Source organism: Dermacentor andersoni, chromosome 4 (genome assembly GCF_023375885.2).
Source record: "Dermacentor andersoni chromosome 4, qqDerAnde1_hic_scaffold, whole genome shotgun sequence".
Classification (NCBI taxonomy): Eukaryota; Metazoa; Arthropoda; class Arachnida; order Ixodida; family Ixodidae; genus Dermacentor; species Dermacentor andersoni.
In genome coordinates, this window is record NC_092817.1 from 30,745,443 (window position 1) to 30,763,985 (window position 18,543).

At 43.5% G+C, this 18,543-nt stretch overlaps 1 protein-coding gene across 1 annotated transcript; it reads right to left on the reverse strand.

Annotated features, from left to right (window-relative positions):
- Positions 1 to 222: 222 nt before the first annotated feature.
- Positions 223 to 18,523, reverse strand: LOC126536854 (uncharacterized). Its single transcript, XM_050183876.2, has 9 exons — positions 18,190 to 18,523; positions 12,301 to 12,557; positions 11,172 to 11,297; positions 10,126 to 10,337; positions 8,253 to 8,394; positions 5,970 to 6,094; positions 4,910 to 5,054; positions 3,776 to 3,897; positions 223 to 2,152 (listed from the first exon to the last, which is right to left on the reverse strand). Exons 1-9 carry the CDS (start codon positions 18,282 to 18,284, stop codon positions 503 to 505), a joined length of 2,874 nt encoding a protein of 957 aa, XP_050039833.1. The 5' UTR covers positions 18,285 to 18,523; the 3' UTR covers positions 223 to 502.
- Positions 18,524 to 18,543: the final 20 nt, after the last annotated feature.

An 18,543-nucleotide genomic window follows, 5' to 3' on the forward strand; every position in this document is an offset into this window, starting at 1 on the left:
GAAAATGTGCATAGTTGAAAATTCAGTGGTGCAGGTTGTGTAGTGGTGTGTTCAAACTGGGCATATAATCTTTGCCCACCTCTGAAATGTTAGAAGGTTCCCCAACATATATGTCTAATATGGCCATTGTAGACTTACAGACATGTGGTCCAAGTTGAAATCTTTACACAGCTACAGAAACAAAAAGTAGTGAAAAGAAAGATGTTCACTTCAGTCTACAAGTACCACAAAATAACAGCTTCTCTTTATTGAAATTGGTGCTTTGTATCTAACTGACACACTTCTACATAGGTGATATTTAATTTAGCGGTACACATAATAAAAAACAATTTCTATTGAGCAAGGCTTATGAGACTTGCGAAATACGCAATTTCTTTTGTAATTCGTTCCTAAGAGAGGAGGAACACAATATCAATCACTATGTCAACGCAATGCACGTCGTATTTTCCTGCGCAACTTATCACCTTATTACATTTGGTTCCTAAAACTGGCCTAGACATATCTAACCAACATTAAACATCTCCCCTCGGAATGCAAGCCTTGACGTAAAAGGCTGTGATGGGCACGTGAGCATTAACCATCCATTTAACTCCTTTGCTGGCTTCTTAATGCAATGCTCAGAATTTTCTGTTGCCACAGATGATTTCTTGCCAAATGCTTCTTGAACAGCTTGCTGTAAGAGGCCTTCAGGTTGTGCAGCCACCTCACTAGAAGCGCTGCTTTCACTCATATTTGTGTCGCCTATTATCACTTCCTCTTCTTCTCCCGGGGCAAGCCTAACTTCTTTTACTTCCGCTTTCCACCCTGCTGTTACATTCATGCCAGCACTGGTACGTGTGTCGGGGCCGTCATTGCCACTGCTGCTAAGGGTTGTTTCACTTGAGCTGTTTCGAACACGACGTTTCTTGTCCTGCTCACTAAACTCTGATGCATTGGCATCATTTTTGTCACCATCAGATTTAGCAGAATCTACAACTGCACCATCTATTGTAGTTGAAGACCAAGTCTCTGTCGGAACTGCTTCTTGAGACCCTTTGCCAACATCTTGTGATGTGGAGACATGTTTTGAAGAATTGAGTTCAGTAGGTTCCTCAGTAGGCTTAGTGTCATCAGGTTCACTGTCATCGTCCTCTACAGTAGGGTGGCGTGAAGTATACTCATCAATTTCGTCATCAAACTCCTCTTCATCTAGAGCAACGTCGTCAATGATTTCTTCTTCGGAGGGGTCAATGCTTGTCTCTGTTGAAACGGCTCCTTGTGACAGTTCTGGATGCAGTTCACTAGCATGACTTGTTTCAGCTGCATTATGTTTTGTTGAACTCAGAGACCCTGCAGCTGTATCCGGTGTCAAGTTTCTTGCGTCACTATCAAGGTCACTCGGAAAACGATTCTCATTTGATGAGATTCCTGGCTCAGCAACTGGTGCTTCGCCATTGCTCTCTACAGCCCTGTTATGACCACCAGCACTCGATAAGTTGGGCTGATAGCTGCCTCTAGCCTCATCTGTCTCTGAGTTTGCCACGTCATTATCAGTTTCTCCAACTTCACCTACGAAACCAAACATGCGGGCATCATTATCGTTATCACTGGATCTGTCCTCTTGCACAGATTCTTTAATATTGACTTCGACAGCGTCTTCCTTCGTATTTTCTTGGACGGCCTTCTCGGAAGAAAGCAGATTGGTGAAAAATAATGCAGGATCCTGAGCTGGAAAACTTGAAGGAGCCGAGGGAGCTGAGGACTCATTTTTGTCAGCACATTTGGGTTCATCAGAATCGTCAGCATCATCTGTACCACCAATGTTTTCTATGACCCGCAAAGGCTTGATGAAGTCATCTCTAGACTCGTCTACAAGCAATTTGCTCAAATCAAATTCTTTCGCAAAATTTCGAAGTGCTTGGTCCTCTGAAGCCTTGTCTGCACTGCAACAATGTACGGCCGCCACATCCACAGGGTGGGCCTCAGTGTTGAACACGTAAGCCCCTGTGTCTATGATGCACTCTCCAGATGATGTCTGTATGATGTCAGCAGAACTGCCATTGTTGTGGATGAAATGATCAGGAGTGAAGAGGAGGTAAAGATACTTGGTCGTTTCAGCTAAAAAGAAGGATTCCATCCGGTCTTCAAGGGTGTGGTCTCCAACCTTCTTTATCTAAAGAAAAGAAAATAAAGGAGATATTACTTCATCTTTATTGATACAATATTTGTCAGAAAGCACAATAATATATATAAACGCTATGAATGACAAGCTATGAACATAGACAAATATCAGATATAATGTCAAAACAACTAAAGCAGTTGGAAAACGACAGTATAATCCCGTAATTTTATAGTTGAGGAAGCTAGAATGAACATATAAATAAATATAGTACACTAGTACATATGAATGTGACACTAGAGACAAATATTTACTCAAACTATTGTTCTGGACACGTTGCAATAATATATGTTTTACACCTAAGGATGGCTCTTCTGTGCAGAAAACTGCAACTGAAGGAGCTGCACTTTTCTTTTACAATTTATGTTGCAGAGAATGAACAGGATGATATATCTCACCATATTATTAGTACCACCAAGTTGAGAAAGAGCTACACCATGTGTGGGAAATGGAGAAACTGCATCAGGTGTGGCGACAAAAAAAAAAAAAAAAAAAAAAATACTAAAGCTCTTTGCATAGAATTGATTGAAAGAACTTGCAATGGCATATTCAAATATCTGGTACACACATTGCCAGTGCTCTTGTTCATCAAATGCCACTTAAAGTACATGCTGATGAACTTCAAAGCACAGATACCACACTTCAGTGAAGACTTCAAGTCTGCTGTGGACATGGTATTTTCACACCTTCTAGTATGCACTTTACCAATGACAGCTGTAGCCTCCAAGATGTTGGACGACATATGTGCATCTTTCTTTACCTAATTTCCTGCATTATCAAACATACAACACACAAGATGCTTCATACAAGATGACCTAGTACAAACACTACATTGTTATTGCTAGTAAAATTTTGCTTGGTCACACATCTCAGGGGCATATATGATGCAAAAGAGGCTTCACAAACTAGTACAAATGCTAAGCATAACTTGCTACTGTAAGTGAAATGCAGAAGTTGTGAATATCATGAAGTGCTAATATTTAACAGTTCATCATGGTGGACTAGTTTGATGCTTTTGCAGCATAGGAGTCCTGCACTGCACCAGCTATCTCGGAGGTCATGCTTTGCCACCTGCTAAAAGCCAGATGGCCACAAAGGGAGTGCACCACGCGCTGATGCATATAGCATTGACAGAATTGTGTGAAGAGGTTGCAGCAGTCAGTTAATTTAATATTGGCTAGTAATTTAACATTGGCTAAACAGTATCTCTGTCACGTTGAAATGTAACATAAGTTACATAACTGTTGCATATATTATCATAACTGCTGCCACAAATTATCAGTGTTTGACTACATCTACTAATTATGAACAGTTTTATGTTAATTATACATCATAGGAGGCTGCAAGTGTATTTTCCCAATTGCAACACCAATCCTGTTCTATATTTGGGTCATGCTTGCGCTTATGAAGGCTGTGTTCCCTCAAGTCAAACATGCCAAATACCTTATGTTCCGCACACTACTAAATTTGTTGTTCACGTCCCAAGGAAGCCTTCCTTGCCAGACAAAATGTAGCCAATAGATGACTCTTTACTGATGCAATTTCAACTAAACTCCACACACACACAAAAAGGCCACAATGGTCTAGATGCAAGAAAAAGCCACAAAGGAAACTCACTGTTGCATAGCCACATTCAGTCTTGGCACTGTGCCTGATTGATTCAAGGATGTCAACGCCTATCTCCAGAAAATGTGGATCCTTTGTGGCTTGATAGAGATAAACTAAGCTCTCAACAAGTTCTGGAAGGAACGCAAATAATTTGGAGAACATAAGACATAATTCAGGACACTGCACCCTAAGAAACAGCTAAAGCAGCCTAAGGAAAATGAAATGTGACGTAACTTTTAACTGGCTCATGTTATATGAAGTTTCCCAGTGTTTGTTGTATAGCTTGGCTATATTGATTAGCTTCTGTATGATGTCACTCAGGATGTAAATGCTTGACTGGCTCCTGCTAGTCTAAATTACTTTATTAACCAGCAGGTGCAAGTTGGGAATAGGCCAAAAATACAACTGAGCTGGTAAGCCAAACTCTGGTCTCCGGTCTCTCAGCCAATGCACACTAACCTTTCGCCTTTCTCTTCTCTCTCAATAATCTGTTTCACAATACATTATGCCATTAAAAGAGCCAGTCATCATATAAACTGACACTTGCCAAAACATATATTTATGTAGAAAGTCCCACTGCTATTTTGTCACCATCGTCCAGACGCTGTGGACTGCTGTATGTGTGCACATACTTAATTACAGAAGGATATGGCAGTGCAGTATGAAATAGTAGTATACAGATAGAAATTGTAAGATGTTATTTGGCATGACAACCATAAGGCCTCACAGTATTAGCACGTTTTATTACTTGCACATAAGAGCAGTAACTGTCTTCCACCCTCTATTTAGTACTACTACTGCTTATCTGAAAACAGCAATTTTATAAGACACCAGACCGAAAATTCTTTACCGTACAGCATTTAGCAATATCTGTTTAAGATAGGGTTATGCAAAATTTCCAATATGTTGCAAGAAATATTGTCCTAAATCGAAACACCAAGGATGTTTTAGATTACAACTATAACAGCAACGTAGGGTCACATGGTCAAGAACCCATTAGACAATAGTTTCAAGGCAGTGCCAAATGTGGCTGCATAAGAAGAATACCACCTGAAAAGGCTACATTAATATGTTTGTATTTTTTTTTTTTCAATTCAATCTGCAATACAACAGTTCAGGGCAGAGCACCAAGTGACGACTCACCTGGCCTAAGCGGGTAGCCATCTCGCTTTGGGTGAGCTCTTCCATGCACCACTTCATAAAATTCCGGGGTGAACCCATACTCTCTCCACACCTGGTGGTAGTTATATAATGACTTGCGTGCATTGTCCAGATCACCTATTAAAGTCTGTAATTAATACAGTAGGAAAGGAAAATCACCCAGAAGTCAGAAATAAGCAAGCAGTGCATGGCTTTAAACACAACAGGGTTTAAAGTGTGGTGCTAGCCTCTATGCTGGTTTCTTCATTGGTGCTACAGTGAGCATAGGGATTAGGAAGCATGTAAGCCAGCTTGGTTTCTTTGGTGGCTTATTGCATGATGCTATTACAGCTACACAAATGTCGCAATATGTTGCTTGAACGTACTCTATATATTATACTTTCTGTACAAAATTTGCCGCTAGAAATGATGCACATACTGTAGACTGCCACAAGGTTGCAGGCTTGCAAGTTTTTTTACGCATCAAACTCTGCCTGCTCACTCAATACTGCTCATTATTGATGGCAGCTATACCACGCCTAAATGACTCCATTTCATGAAAGCATATAGTTTTAAAAATTAAATTGTGGGGGTGAACACCACAAAATTGGACAGTGGGTTATGAGGAATGCCACAGCAAAGTGCTCCGGATTAATTTCAACCACCTGTGGTTCTTTAACGCTATGTTGAAGCGATGTCCATTGCAATACTTTTTCTCATGCAACACAATATATTGTGTTACTCCACTTACGAACTTTAGCGGCCCAGAAAAATACCTACGCAGTCCAAACTATTGATTTTGTGAGAGACAAGAATCAGAGAGCGGACAAAGCAGCGCTTATATAATTTGCTTTCATGTTATCTGCTCAGTCAATCTTGCTTAGCACGCTATTCAGTATATAATATCTTGACAACTAGCCAAAGCTAACACCTTAGTTGACATGCATAATAACTGAAGCAAACACAATGCAGAAACTTAAATTTAGCCAAAGCAGAAATGAAGTTTAATTATTGGTGACCTACATGAATGATTAAACAATAGAATAACGGATGTGTTACTAACCAACAAACCTGGCCAAAATGCTTCGAGGCTTTGGAATACTGGCATGGTAACTTTGCCAGATGAATTTTCCACCCAGAAGTACCAATCGTCACGCTTCATATACTTGGTTATTGTTTTCTCATACTCTGCAAGCAAACAATGAAACAACAAAATGTAAGAGGAAGAAGGAATATTATTCTATGCACAAATAACAAGCAAAATGACAGCTTGCATGTCCACTTCTTGCATTCAGGTCTACCACGAGACCCACTCTAAGGACTTCCAAGTTCTCAAGCAAAGCAAGAACACAGAAAAAGTGTAACCAAATGGCACTCAATAAAGAGAGATACAACACTTGTATAAGAAAATACAGAAGGATCAGCCTCATGCAGACATTCTTAGACCGCTGTGCTGTGCAAAAAAAGGTTCGGAAGAGACATTTAAGACTGTTCATGTATGGGAATGTGAAAGCATTGTAGTCGCTTTGGAGAAATGTTTTCGCTTAGGTATTCATCCGTATGTCGTTGTGCTCTTCCTAAACTTGTATGGCATTCCTTTTTGCGTTCCCTTGCTTCCATCTTCTGCAGCGTGCTTTTGTGGGCGACCATGTTTCACAGATGCTGCTGAGGTAGACGCTTCGGAGTGCATCCCAGCAAATATACCACCGACAAAAGCTGAAAAGCTAGTGATGTGCACGAGGCAGCAACATGACGTGTGAAATGACGCAGGCACTAGGCATACCTTATTTTATACACTCATGAACTGGCATCGACAGCGCATTGCTGTAGACACAGCACTGAAGAAATCCGAAGAGCAAGTGACACGGGGGAGGCAGTGACGGAGGCAGTGATGTGACATGTGCAATGACGAACGAACTAGGCACAACTTTAGTCAGCCGTAACCGTGGAGCCACCACAGCGTTGGGGAAGCATGCTTATCTCGCACCCTGAAGGCCCAGGTTTGATTCCCACCCAGACCGAAATGTACAAAACTTCATTTCAGTTCCATTAATTGACTTTGTTTAGAGAAACTTGCGTGACAAATATGATGTCAATCCAAGCACTTCTGACGTGTTTTTATTTGTTATGCCGTCGGTCATTTTTGGTACCATCTTTCGGTCACGTTGCCGCCAACAACGCTGAATTTTTGCGTAATGGGGCATACAATGCTTTCGCATTAAAAGAAGATTATGTCTGGTAGTGATGTAGACAGAGAGAAAATGGCCTCCTGGTCATACATGAACATGACTAGTGAGCCCACTCACAAATTCAACAAGTCAAGACAGGTGTGGCTGAGGAACTCCAGTAATGTATGGAAGGCTTCAACAACCTTCCGTTATCTGTTGTGTTACCTGGTGTTTGAATAAATCTTCAACGGTACGTTCAGTGCTCCTTTTTCTTTCTTTTATGCTTGGTGTTCAACCATGCTGTGCTACTTCCTTCCAAATGCAAGACCACTAACCTGCCCTGTGTTTTTTTTTACCCTTCTGTCATAACTCAGAATTAACTGAGGAAGATAACATGCATGCACATGCAAACACAGAGATGATATAAGATACTTAAACTCTAAGGGTGCAAAGGACTTTATGGGAGGGGGGAGTGGATTGAGGATTGTAACAGAAAAAAAGGTATGTGTAAGAAAAAACATGATAAACAATATAAAAGTGAATGAATAGGATGAAAAACTGTGCACTGTATAAAATTCTAAAAAAATAATTAATAATGGTTAAACATTCATAGAGCACAAGGCATATAGTAATGAAGAAAATAACAAAATTAAGAAGAAAATTAACTGTTACGATAGCATAAAGAAATTATATCGCACAAATGCACACACAATGAAATAAGGCCAATGTGCACCCACCGGGTGGTGCTGCACTATTTACTACCATCTTTATGATGCCAAGGTGCATTAGCTCATTTTCCCCATGGTGCATGCACAAATTCACAAATATAAGCTTATTCGTTTAGTTATGAATTTATTTGTTTCTTACATCCTTTGTTGTGTTAGGCATTATGGCCATTGTGGCTACAATGAAATACACAGTATTGAAAAAAAAAATGCATGTAAAGCATGGTAGAGAACATTCCAATCCTTTATTTTCTAACAAAGGAAGAATGTCACAGGATGCCACCTCTAAAAAGGAATGGAACAAAATTTCACATCACAGTCCTGTCTTTGCAATGTGTAAGATGTGGGCCTAATATGTTTCTCTATTGATATTAAAATGCAACCTCATCATACTAAATTTAACTGAAAAAGTATGTGTGAAATACTCCAAAGGCATAGAAACATTGGTCGCACCTTTAAACATGCGCATAAGTTCAGGCCTCTGCAGCATGATGGCGCCCTTCACCAGGTACTCGTAGTAGGAGTCCACACCAGCTCCTATGCCAGAATCTGTAGCTGTCCAGATGCCAAGCTGAACATCAATGTGGTTCCCTACCTGCAAGATGGCAGCAAGTATTGCATGCCCATTGTCGTTATTGCAGTGTGAAATGCACATGTAACCATTTCCAAAGCCAATGAAACTTGTATAGAGCAGTGTACTCAAGGGACTTATATTGTAACTAAGCATGTCAAGATGACTCATACAGTGCGTACTGCCAGCACATACTAAAATACAAACATAAAAGCCATGGTTTTCATAAAACCTAGCAAAAAGCTATAAGTATGAAAATTTGTGACCAACTCTGACATGTCATTAGCATTACTTGTGACAAATCTGAGTTGGTCACTTGCAACATCTCAGAGTTGATCACAAATCCATCACCCAATTCTTTTTGATAGACTTTACATATACCTACTGCTCCGCTATTATTTCAATCAGTGTTGATAGCTACACAGGTAGAATTTCAGGCAAAATTTAGTTTAAAAGAAAGGCAGTTCTGACCCTTATGAACAATAAGCTTATACTCTTCTATGTATATATATCGTAGACTTTCTGTGATATTCATTTTAAAGAAGAACTACAAATGCCATTAATTCATTATCAACCTTAAACACTTTAGCAACTCTAGTATTAGTCTATTCAGCTCATGCACTTAACGCAAAGTGTCTATGAGTATACTGTAATCTTTTGAAGGTGTACAAGTTTTTTGTGTGCACTGTGGCAACCCCACTACCAATCACTCGTGGGAACGCGAGGCATCTGCAGAGAACTAGGCCAGCTCCAGAATGGTGCGACTGCAAACCAGGCACTGTCTTCTTCGTTCTCTCACAGCTCATGCCCTACCTTGGAACCCTCGAATAAAACGAGATGTTCCAGTCAACCTGGCTGTCTCCTCAGCGCGAACTGTCAGAAGATTTGATAAAAGAAGCAAGATGTGAACCTTAATAAAGCGTATATCCTTTGAAGAAAAGGCTGTTTAGCAGAAATTTGCAAGGTTCACAACCAGCTGTTTTTCTTGTTTAAATGAGGCAAAAATACTACTAATGATTTAACAAGGTGGCAAAATATCTCAAGTATAAAAAAGCCCTGCCCAGAACCGTCCTATAAATATTTCTTGAAAGCATTTGCTTTTAACAAGGTTACCAAAAGTTACTGCCTATCAATGGATTTTCTATTGCTCTGTGATTGGAATATGTGGGGCTTTTTATCTTCAGGAAGATTTCAAACTAGTTGACATGGGCACAGAAGTGAGAACAATGACACAAATTCTCTTTCTTAACTGGGACTTTGCCACAAAGAAGTGACGCTCACGCTTCCTCACTTTGAGGTGCGCCATCATGCTGCTTCCATTCTTACTTTATGCACCTAATCTTGGTGCTGCCAAATTAAGGGCACACGGATGCTCACTTACACCACAATGTGAGCCTAGGTGCAGCCTTAATTTAAGCTCAATGCAACATACTGGCACTCTCAACTGATTGCTTTAGAGGGCACTGCATACTGTTTAAATTGATTGGCTAAAATTGGGCATGGAGAAAACGTACTTGTTAGCCATCACACAGTGCGTTAGTTGCATAACACGTAATTATTGAATGTGTCGAGATGGTAGGTGGGAAAAACATCAGGATGCCAATGTATGCTCCAATGCTACAGTGAAGCAATGAGCTGGATGATGTCATGTGAAGGCCCCTTGAAAGTGAATGGTCAGCATTACCAATCAAGAGTCAACAAATAAGGACATAGACTGAGGGCACACATAAAGAGAAATGTAGGTGTGCACAGTACCAAGCCTATGGATGTCCGGGACCTCCAAAGTGCTTTCAAGGCTCGTAGGGCGACCTCCTCGAAGACCGGGTTGCCTGTCAGCCGGCTGAGGGTGGCAAACTCAACCAGAAAGGTGCCCACACCAGCGGTACATGTGATGCTGGTCTCTCCCAGTGGCACTCCATTGATTAGGTTAACTGTGCCATATGGCATGCCTGTCTTGGTGTTGAAAGCTGCACACAGAAGCAACATTGTCTCAGTCTGTCGCACCAGGCTTGCAGCTTTCATTGCAGAGCTCCTTGATAATCAGAAAGCTCCTATAACATAAATAAATTGTTAAAAAAATAGAAAAGAAGGGAGAGGTAAATTGGCATGGATGAACTTTATCAGGTTATGCCAGCACATCCTAGAGGTATGAAATTGTGGCGTTTAATGCCCACAAACTGCACAGTGGGTTATGAGGGATGCCTTAGCAGATGGCTCCAGATCATTTTTGACCAGCTGGGGTTTTTTAATGAGCATCTAAATCTTGAGTACACAAGCATTTTTCTCATTTCATCCTCATTGAAATGCAGCTGCCATGCCCGGGAATCAAAATTATGATCTTGTGCTTAGCAACATGACATAGCCACTGAGCCATTGCGGTAGGTGCCAGCACATTTCAGTGCCAGAAAAGCATGCAAGATAGGTACTTGGACTATCAACAGCAACTTGATGCTTCCAAAGACAGATGTTGTTATGTGTCACAAGTCCAAAGCTACAGTCAAAATGTTCAAAATCAGCCCATGCAGTGTTTTGAGTTGAAGCCTTTTTGATGCATCAGAGGACAGTCAAAGTCACCTGTGTTTACTATGGTGGGTCTGTCACTTACACACTTTACTTCATATGCATATTTTTCAGGTGTACGCCCACAAGCTACAAACAATATATTTCTATTGCATTGTTTGCATTTTCCTAAGGACTAGTCAAATACTCTGCAATGCATAGGTATCAGCAGATCAAGTGCAAAGGAAGTTGAAAAATGAAATGGAATAGACTAAGCAATGATCATGAGATAAATTCAATACCTGGAAGCAATCGTGTGGCCACATCTTCAGCAAGGCGCAGGAGGGGTCCCGAGCAAGGCCAGCCAGGCTCAAGAGGCATTTGAGCTTTTCGAGACAGTAGATGTGCCGAAAGCAGACCACCAACCACTGCCACAGTGAAGCATAAGTGTAACAGAAGGCTGCGCTCAAATGCAACCATGTGCAGCTATGCGTCCACTGTTTGGTACTTTCTCTACTGCATCTACTTAATTATTAATAGTTAAAGTTAATAAAGCACAAAGTTCACTGCACCAGACCTTCGCATCCTCTTCCCAATTGTTGGAAATCTCTCACAAGCATAGTAACCAGCGTACCCGCTGTGTCAAAGGTCAGTTTTGGAATACTTTACTTAATGATCAGAATGCTAACTACAAATTTGTAACAGGAGTTGTTAAATCCTCAAATGAAACCTCTCATGCAGTCACTACAAAAGAAGGCAGGTGCAGCACACAAACAATGTACAGCTCATGAGCAGTAAGGACATGCTAAGCAGGAAAAGAGAATGTGCAGCTTACAAGCACCAATTCTAGACAAGGAAAGTAGCATCAAAGAGGTATTACAGTATCACTGACAGATCATGGTACAGTACATTCATGTGGAATTCAGTATTCTTCTTAATATGATTAACCAGTTTGCAACTTTTTAACTGAGATACCTATCTACAAGCATATGAAGGCATATTATATTTTTCCAAGCCTTTGGACAAAGATGCAGTAAATGCTGAATTGCATTATGATCAATAATGGCTTCTCAGACAATCTAACTCAGTGATATATCTGTTGCCCTGCAACGTTCATGTAGATGCAATACTTTCTAATCTCACACAAGACTGACTTCTTACATGTTCATTGTGGCGTTTTTGAGCGCATCCTACAGCGCACTAATTGACATCTTGGTTTATTGGTTTGGAATAAGTGATCAATAAGGCATAGGAAAAACAGCGGCCACATCAAGTACTGTGTCTAAATCAATGCTGAATAAAAAAAAAAAAAAAAAGTAAACACAAGAGGTAACAAGGAACTACAAATTTCATCTGCATAGAGCCCTCTATTAATTTCTAACAAGAGAGTGAGATTATAGTTGGGACAACCTGTATGTGCAATGTACCCACCTCGTATGTTGGTCTCAAAGACCGAGACATTGATGTTGATGTTGAAATTGATGTTTTCTGCAATCATTGTTGCTACCTTTCTAAACTCAGTGTAGTTGCCCATAATGGCCAATGTGTCGAGTGCATCGATGAGCGTGAGTGAGAAGCTGCCCCAAGTGTCAACGCCATCACAGGAAAGTGGCCGTAGCTCATCATAAGGGTAAGCATACTTCATGTAGCCATCGTAAGCGTGCTGGAACATCTCCAACACTCGATTCCTGCAACAGGATCACAAGAAATGTGTCCACCTTTGGCAGGGAAACCAGGTAACCATAGTATGAGCAGACTAGTTGAGATGACGTAAAGCATCACACGCATCTAAACTTAGTCCCTGACAGCATCGAAACAGAGCACAAGAAAGAAAATATAATAAGTCACATCAGGAATATTATAGGAACTTGAGCTTGAGATACACTGTATGAAAAGGCTTCAACATTTACTTTGCTCCAGCTGACAATGATACTTACCACACTTTATATTGCAGAGGTTTAATAGTAAGGACATTCATGCAGGGCTGTCTGACAATATTCATTAGCAGCAAATAGTTACGAATGTCAGAACCATCAGTAACATAAACAAAAAGGCGATGTTAGCTATGGAAATGCTGCTTTCACATGTGGTTCATGTGCTTTGTATACCTATACAGTAGGCCTGTACACCTTGTATATGTTACGAGGTGTGCAGAAAAATAAATGCCATTTCTCTAGCAGTCTTTCTTCAAAGCAAATTCGTTTTAACATTGAGTAATAAGACAATCATAGCACTAGACAAGCACAATGCTGCAAGAATGCTACTGTGATCACACTGTATAGCAGCAGTAAAATATGTTTCTTTTAGCACTAAATACGACTGGAGGCCAGAATGTCAAGGTCAGCTGTGAAATGTGCTGTTCGCGCCAGAGTTTTTCACACAATGCGATTATTTTGCAGTAAGATGATGAAGTTTCTAAGCGAGCATGAACAGTTTCAAAAACATGCCTTCTTATTTTGTCATCCGTATTATACCAACTGTTATAGTTATTTTTGTATATTTTTTTATTGTGTGTATGAGAGAGAGAACACCTAGTGAGAACTATACAGCGGCTTTGCATTAAGGATACACAGGTGTCATACAACGGTACAAAGCTCGTACTCAATATCTTAAGAGCATTCATATATCTTAAAGAACTGTCAATAACCTTGTAAATAATATTTTATAGGGAAGTGTGCGTTGTGGGAAGCTTCAGAGAAACAGATGAACCACACAGCGAACACGATGAGTGCATAACCATTGGCGATTGCAAGGAACAACCCTGTTAGGCCATAAACGTTAGTAGCACAAAAATATTTTTATTTCCTTAGCCCAGGAAAGTAAAGCTATTTATAGTAATAACGACATAAGCCCAGTGACAGCCAGTGGCATACAATACCACAATAACACATCCTAAGGAGCCAACGTACGCGTCGTCCAACGTAAACAAATAACGGTATGCTACGTCAACTTCGACACGGTAACACTGAACTTAGTGTCACACATTACTTCCCCCTTCTATTTTGGCTTCTGGATTGGATTGGCGCGGCTCGCTACGTGCTTGCGCGCGCTTTTCCGAGCGCAGATTGATGTGCGTCTGGTTTTTGCACTAGGTTTTTATACGATCGCTTGTCGCTGCTTTCCTTTTCTCTGGTTTGATTCGGCGCGGCTAGGTGCAGGCGCGCATATTTGGTGTGCGCCTGCTTTCTTGCGCTGGTCTTTGAACACATCGCTCGCTGCTCGCGCTTGTATATAAGAAAACGCTGCGCCGCTGGGGTACCGTGTACGTAAGCGCGCAATAATGCCGGGAAACATTCATACAAAAGCAAAGGGTCAGAACACTGCGCTTTGTTTTTCATTACTTTGTCATGTACCTTCACACTGGGTAGCGCCGAGCGATCGCTTCTAACAAACGCAGAAATGAGTCTTTGCAGCGCGTGTGGCCATTAATTGACTACCCAACACAGCCATGTGAGGTGCGACTCCAGGCGGAGAGGAGGTGGCGCTTCACTTTCTGCATGCCAATAACTTTCCATTTTTTGCGTGTGAACGCCCGTGATCGGGTCCACAAATTTCATGCTGTCTGCTTTAGTTTCCCATTGCAGATTGAGGCTCACTCCGTTAGCATCCACTAAGTTCGGGATGCAGTTGTATGCGGCCCATTCATCACTGTGGATGGTGGTCCCCGGTTCAACGTTGGCTGCAATAATGGAGCCTAGCGTCGCCGCGTCTCGTCTGTCGACCTTGAATAGTCGGAACTGCCCGGTGGTCACGAAGGTCATGCCGAATACCCATGGTCCAAGATCTGCAATGCCGCCGTGATTTTGCCGGCTCGGCGGAACCTTGTCGCCCGTCATCAGGTGGCCTCGATTGTGTTTTCGCTTGCCGCGAAGGGGGCATTCATCAATTTGCACAATCCTTCGGGGCCACCGAGTGGGTGTCGCGCCAGCAGCTCGTCCCGCACGACCTCACGAGCTATCACGGGCGTTCACACGCAAAAACTAGCAAGTTAATAAACTGAAGCGCCACCTCCTCTCCGCCGGCTGCAGAGTAACTGCGCCGCTGCTGGAGTCGCACCTCACATGGCTGTGGTGGGAGTCAATTAATGGCCACACGCGCTGCAAAGACTCATTTCTGCGTTTGTTAGAAGCGATCGCTCGGTGCTACCCAGTGGTAAGGTACATGACAAAGTAATGGAAAACAAGGCGCAGTTTTCTGGCGCGCTTACATACACGGTACGTTCGCGGCGCAGCACTTCCTTATATAGACAAGAACGGCACCGAGAGCGGCGCTGCTGCGCCGGCATTGAGAGCGCCGCATGCGAAGCGAAATTCTATTAGCGGGTGGTACCCCTCTCCCATCTCTCGTTCGCGCCGCCTTGATTGCCTCCTGCACTGCGCGTGTTTTGGCATGTTTCGCGCCGCACGCGGTGCGTGCCTACGTGTGTGCGCGTGGAGATTTCGTTCGAAGGGCGGTGTACAGTCTGTTTCACATTTAGGGGAAAACTCGCAGCGCATTGCATCGCGATGCGGCGAGCGCTTGAGTCCGGCGGCGGCAGCAGCTCGCGCAGGTGCTCGAGGAGCGGGATCTTGAACGGCGTCGCCTGCTACGGCGGCGCGCGCTGGCCGCATTGTCGGGAAACGTTCTACTATCAGTTGCAGGGCGCCGATCTCATCGCTACGGCGTGAAATGAGCCGGTATTCTTTACTATGCGTTGTGCGACGCCAACTAGAAGAGCGCGCAGTCACTCTCTTGGAGTGGCCGCCTCAATCCCCGGGCGCCAACATCATTTAAAATGTCTGGGGCTCGTTGAAAGTATCGCTGGCGCACCGTCCCCTCTATCAGTCGCCCGAGGATAGGCTTCGATACACCATCGTCACTGACTGAGACGTGCTGCGAATGAACACATCCCTGATCAAGTCATTCTGCACTTCACTGCCTTCCAGGATGAGCGCTGTCATCGCTGCCGCTGGGGACATGACGAGATACTAACTGAAGTTCCGAGCGTGACGTGTCCAATTCCCCGCCGGCGGGCAGAGTCTGTCTGGTGTAGCGAATGATTGTCGAGAAAAACCATTTCCAGCTCATTGTCTGAACCTAAAACATTCATTTAATCGTATCCGTTTGTTTCATCGTGTTCGACTCCCATAGTTATCATTGTTGAGTGCTTTGTTTTCCTTTCGAGTCAAAGACTGAACACGTTGCGCGCACATCTTGGTGCGTCTTGTTGCTGCTTATTACGGTAGCACACACAGTGAAGAAATATACGTACACTGTCGTCCTTTATGAAAGGGAACACGCGAGCGCGTGGCCTGCGCTCTGCGGCGGCTGCATACAGTGCCATCAACCTGCAGCTAAAGAAAGCGCGTCCGCTTTTGGCGTCATCTATTGGCAAACAAAATAACGACCGTGCTTGTGCACCACGCCCGATTTGTTGGCGGCAGACGACGCGCTACAACCATCGCCCGTTGCGCGAGTGAAGAGGGAGCGTAATCTAGCAGCGCTTGTCCACCGGCCATGACTCGTTGTTTTGTTTGCCAACAGATGACGCCAAAAGCGGACGTGCATTCTTAAGCTGTCGGTTGATGGTGCTGTAGGCAGCCATCGCAGAGCGCATGCCACGCGCTCGCGTGTTCCCTTTCATAAAGGACGACAGTGTACACTGCCCCTGACAGTAGCACGCTTCCCGACAATGCGGCCAGCGCGCGCCGCCGTAGCAGACGACGCAGATCACGACTCCGCCCCTCGAGCGTCTGCGCCAGCTCGAGCTGCTGCCACCGCACGACTGCATTGCTTGCCGCATCGCGATGCAATACGTTCCCAGTTTTCCCCTAAGTGTGAAACACACTGTACACGCTTCTTTTTGTCTTTAAGAAGATCGGTAGGCTTGACGATTATTTTTATGGCTGCAATGCGGCGAAAGGGCAGCGTCTGCTTAACCATGTAAGTGACGCTGAGCAGGTGATTGGAAACGACATCGTATGTACCGCCGGAAAAATCGTCAGCACATACGATGCGGCACATACATACGGCGCATACGAGCTAAAGTCATTTTTGCAGTTTCTCACAATATGTTTGCTACAAATCCGTGTTGTCTCTGATGGCGACAACGGTCTTCCATCGACACTGTGGGGAAATAAACAAAATATATCGCTGCATAGCACAAGTACGACATGCGCACACAACTTTAACTACTGCGTCCCCTACAATATGGAATATAAGCAGCAATGTAGACAGCTTGGCCATTTTTTAACAGTGCTAAAGAGACGGTAGTTGAAAGTATTAGTAATCATTCCTGCTTCAGCAATGCCGGCGTGACCAAGACGCGGGCCGCGTATCGTCCAGTAACTCGATGGATCGGTGCAGTGGTGAAGCGGGAATGAACTCCGGTCATGTTCAATGCATCTTGCAGATATTCAATTTCTCGGCACGCGTGAACTTCGGCCACTGCTAGCGCATACAACAGAAGTGGTTTCCATTCTTGGGCAGAGCACACATAAACGAAACACGAGAAAGAAGACAGGACAAGCGCTCGTCGAACAAAAGTTTTTATATGAATAAAGGGATTATGTACCGAGTAATTATTAAATTCACGTGGGTTACATATAAAAACCGTCATACACTCAGGAGTGATCAATGAACGAGCTCGCTTCGTTTGCCAGTTGTTTACTTCGCTCGGCGCACCGCAGTAATCCACGTGTGTCGTCTGCTTTTTTCGTACCATTTTCTTGTGAATCGGCAGAATTTCACTGGTGGCATCAACCATTTCGTGTTTACATTGCTGTCGTGACAGTTAACAACACAATAATAATTTCCGGTCATCCGAAGAGGCGCCGTCGCAAACAAGAGACGTTTCGCGCGCAGCGCGACCTTAACGCGGGCGCGACCGCTAGGGAAGCGGCGGCGGAAACCTACACCCGTTGGAGATGAAATCGTTCCGCCAGGGGAGAAACGAGCGCTGGCGTCTAGGATGAAACTTGGCGTGCGGTCGTCTATATAAGCGCGAGCAGCGAGCGATGTGTTCGAAGACCAGCGCAAAAAAAGCAGGCGCACACCAAGCCAGAGAAAAGGAAAGCAGCGACAAGCGATCGCATAAAAGCGCAGTGCACAAACCAGACGCACATCAATCTGCGCTCGAAAAAGCGACTGTATAAAAGCCTAGTGGAGAAACCAGGCGCACATCAATCTGCGCTCAGAAAAGCACGCGTAAGCACGTAGCGAGCCGCGCCAATCCAATCCAGAAGCCAGAGGAGTGGGGGAAGTAATGTGTGACACTAAGTTCAGTGTTACCCTTCGACACTAGGATTAGGAAGGCAAGATAATCAAAGGTTATATATCTACCTGTAGACTCCCAGTTTGTGGTCGTTGAATTTTTCGCACGAGATATAAGGAATGATTGCACACGACAATAATATTACGTGTACTAAGGAGCCCATGACACGAACGCAGACGCTTTAGCACCGGCAACGCTCTCCTGTGGTACATGTGTGCGTTCTAAACTCGACGCGATCGGCTAGGGCGCCTTGTCTGTCTAGTAGCTTCTAGCAGTGTGCCATCACGCGTGGAACCATCCGGTCCGTCATTGAACGGCTAATTACTGACAGCGAAATTGCCTCCTTTCCGTTAGCACAGTAAACGCCACTCATATTACGCGATCAGCGTCAGCGTCGCCAGCTTCCTGGCGGCGTCTGCGTT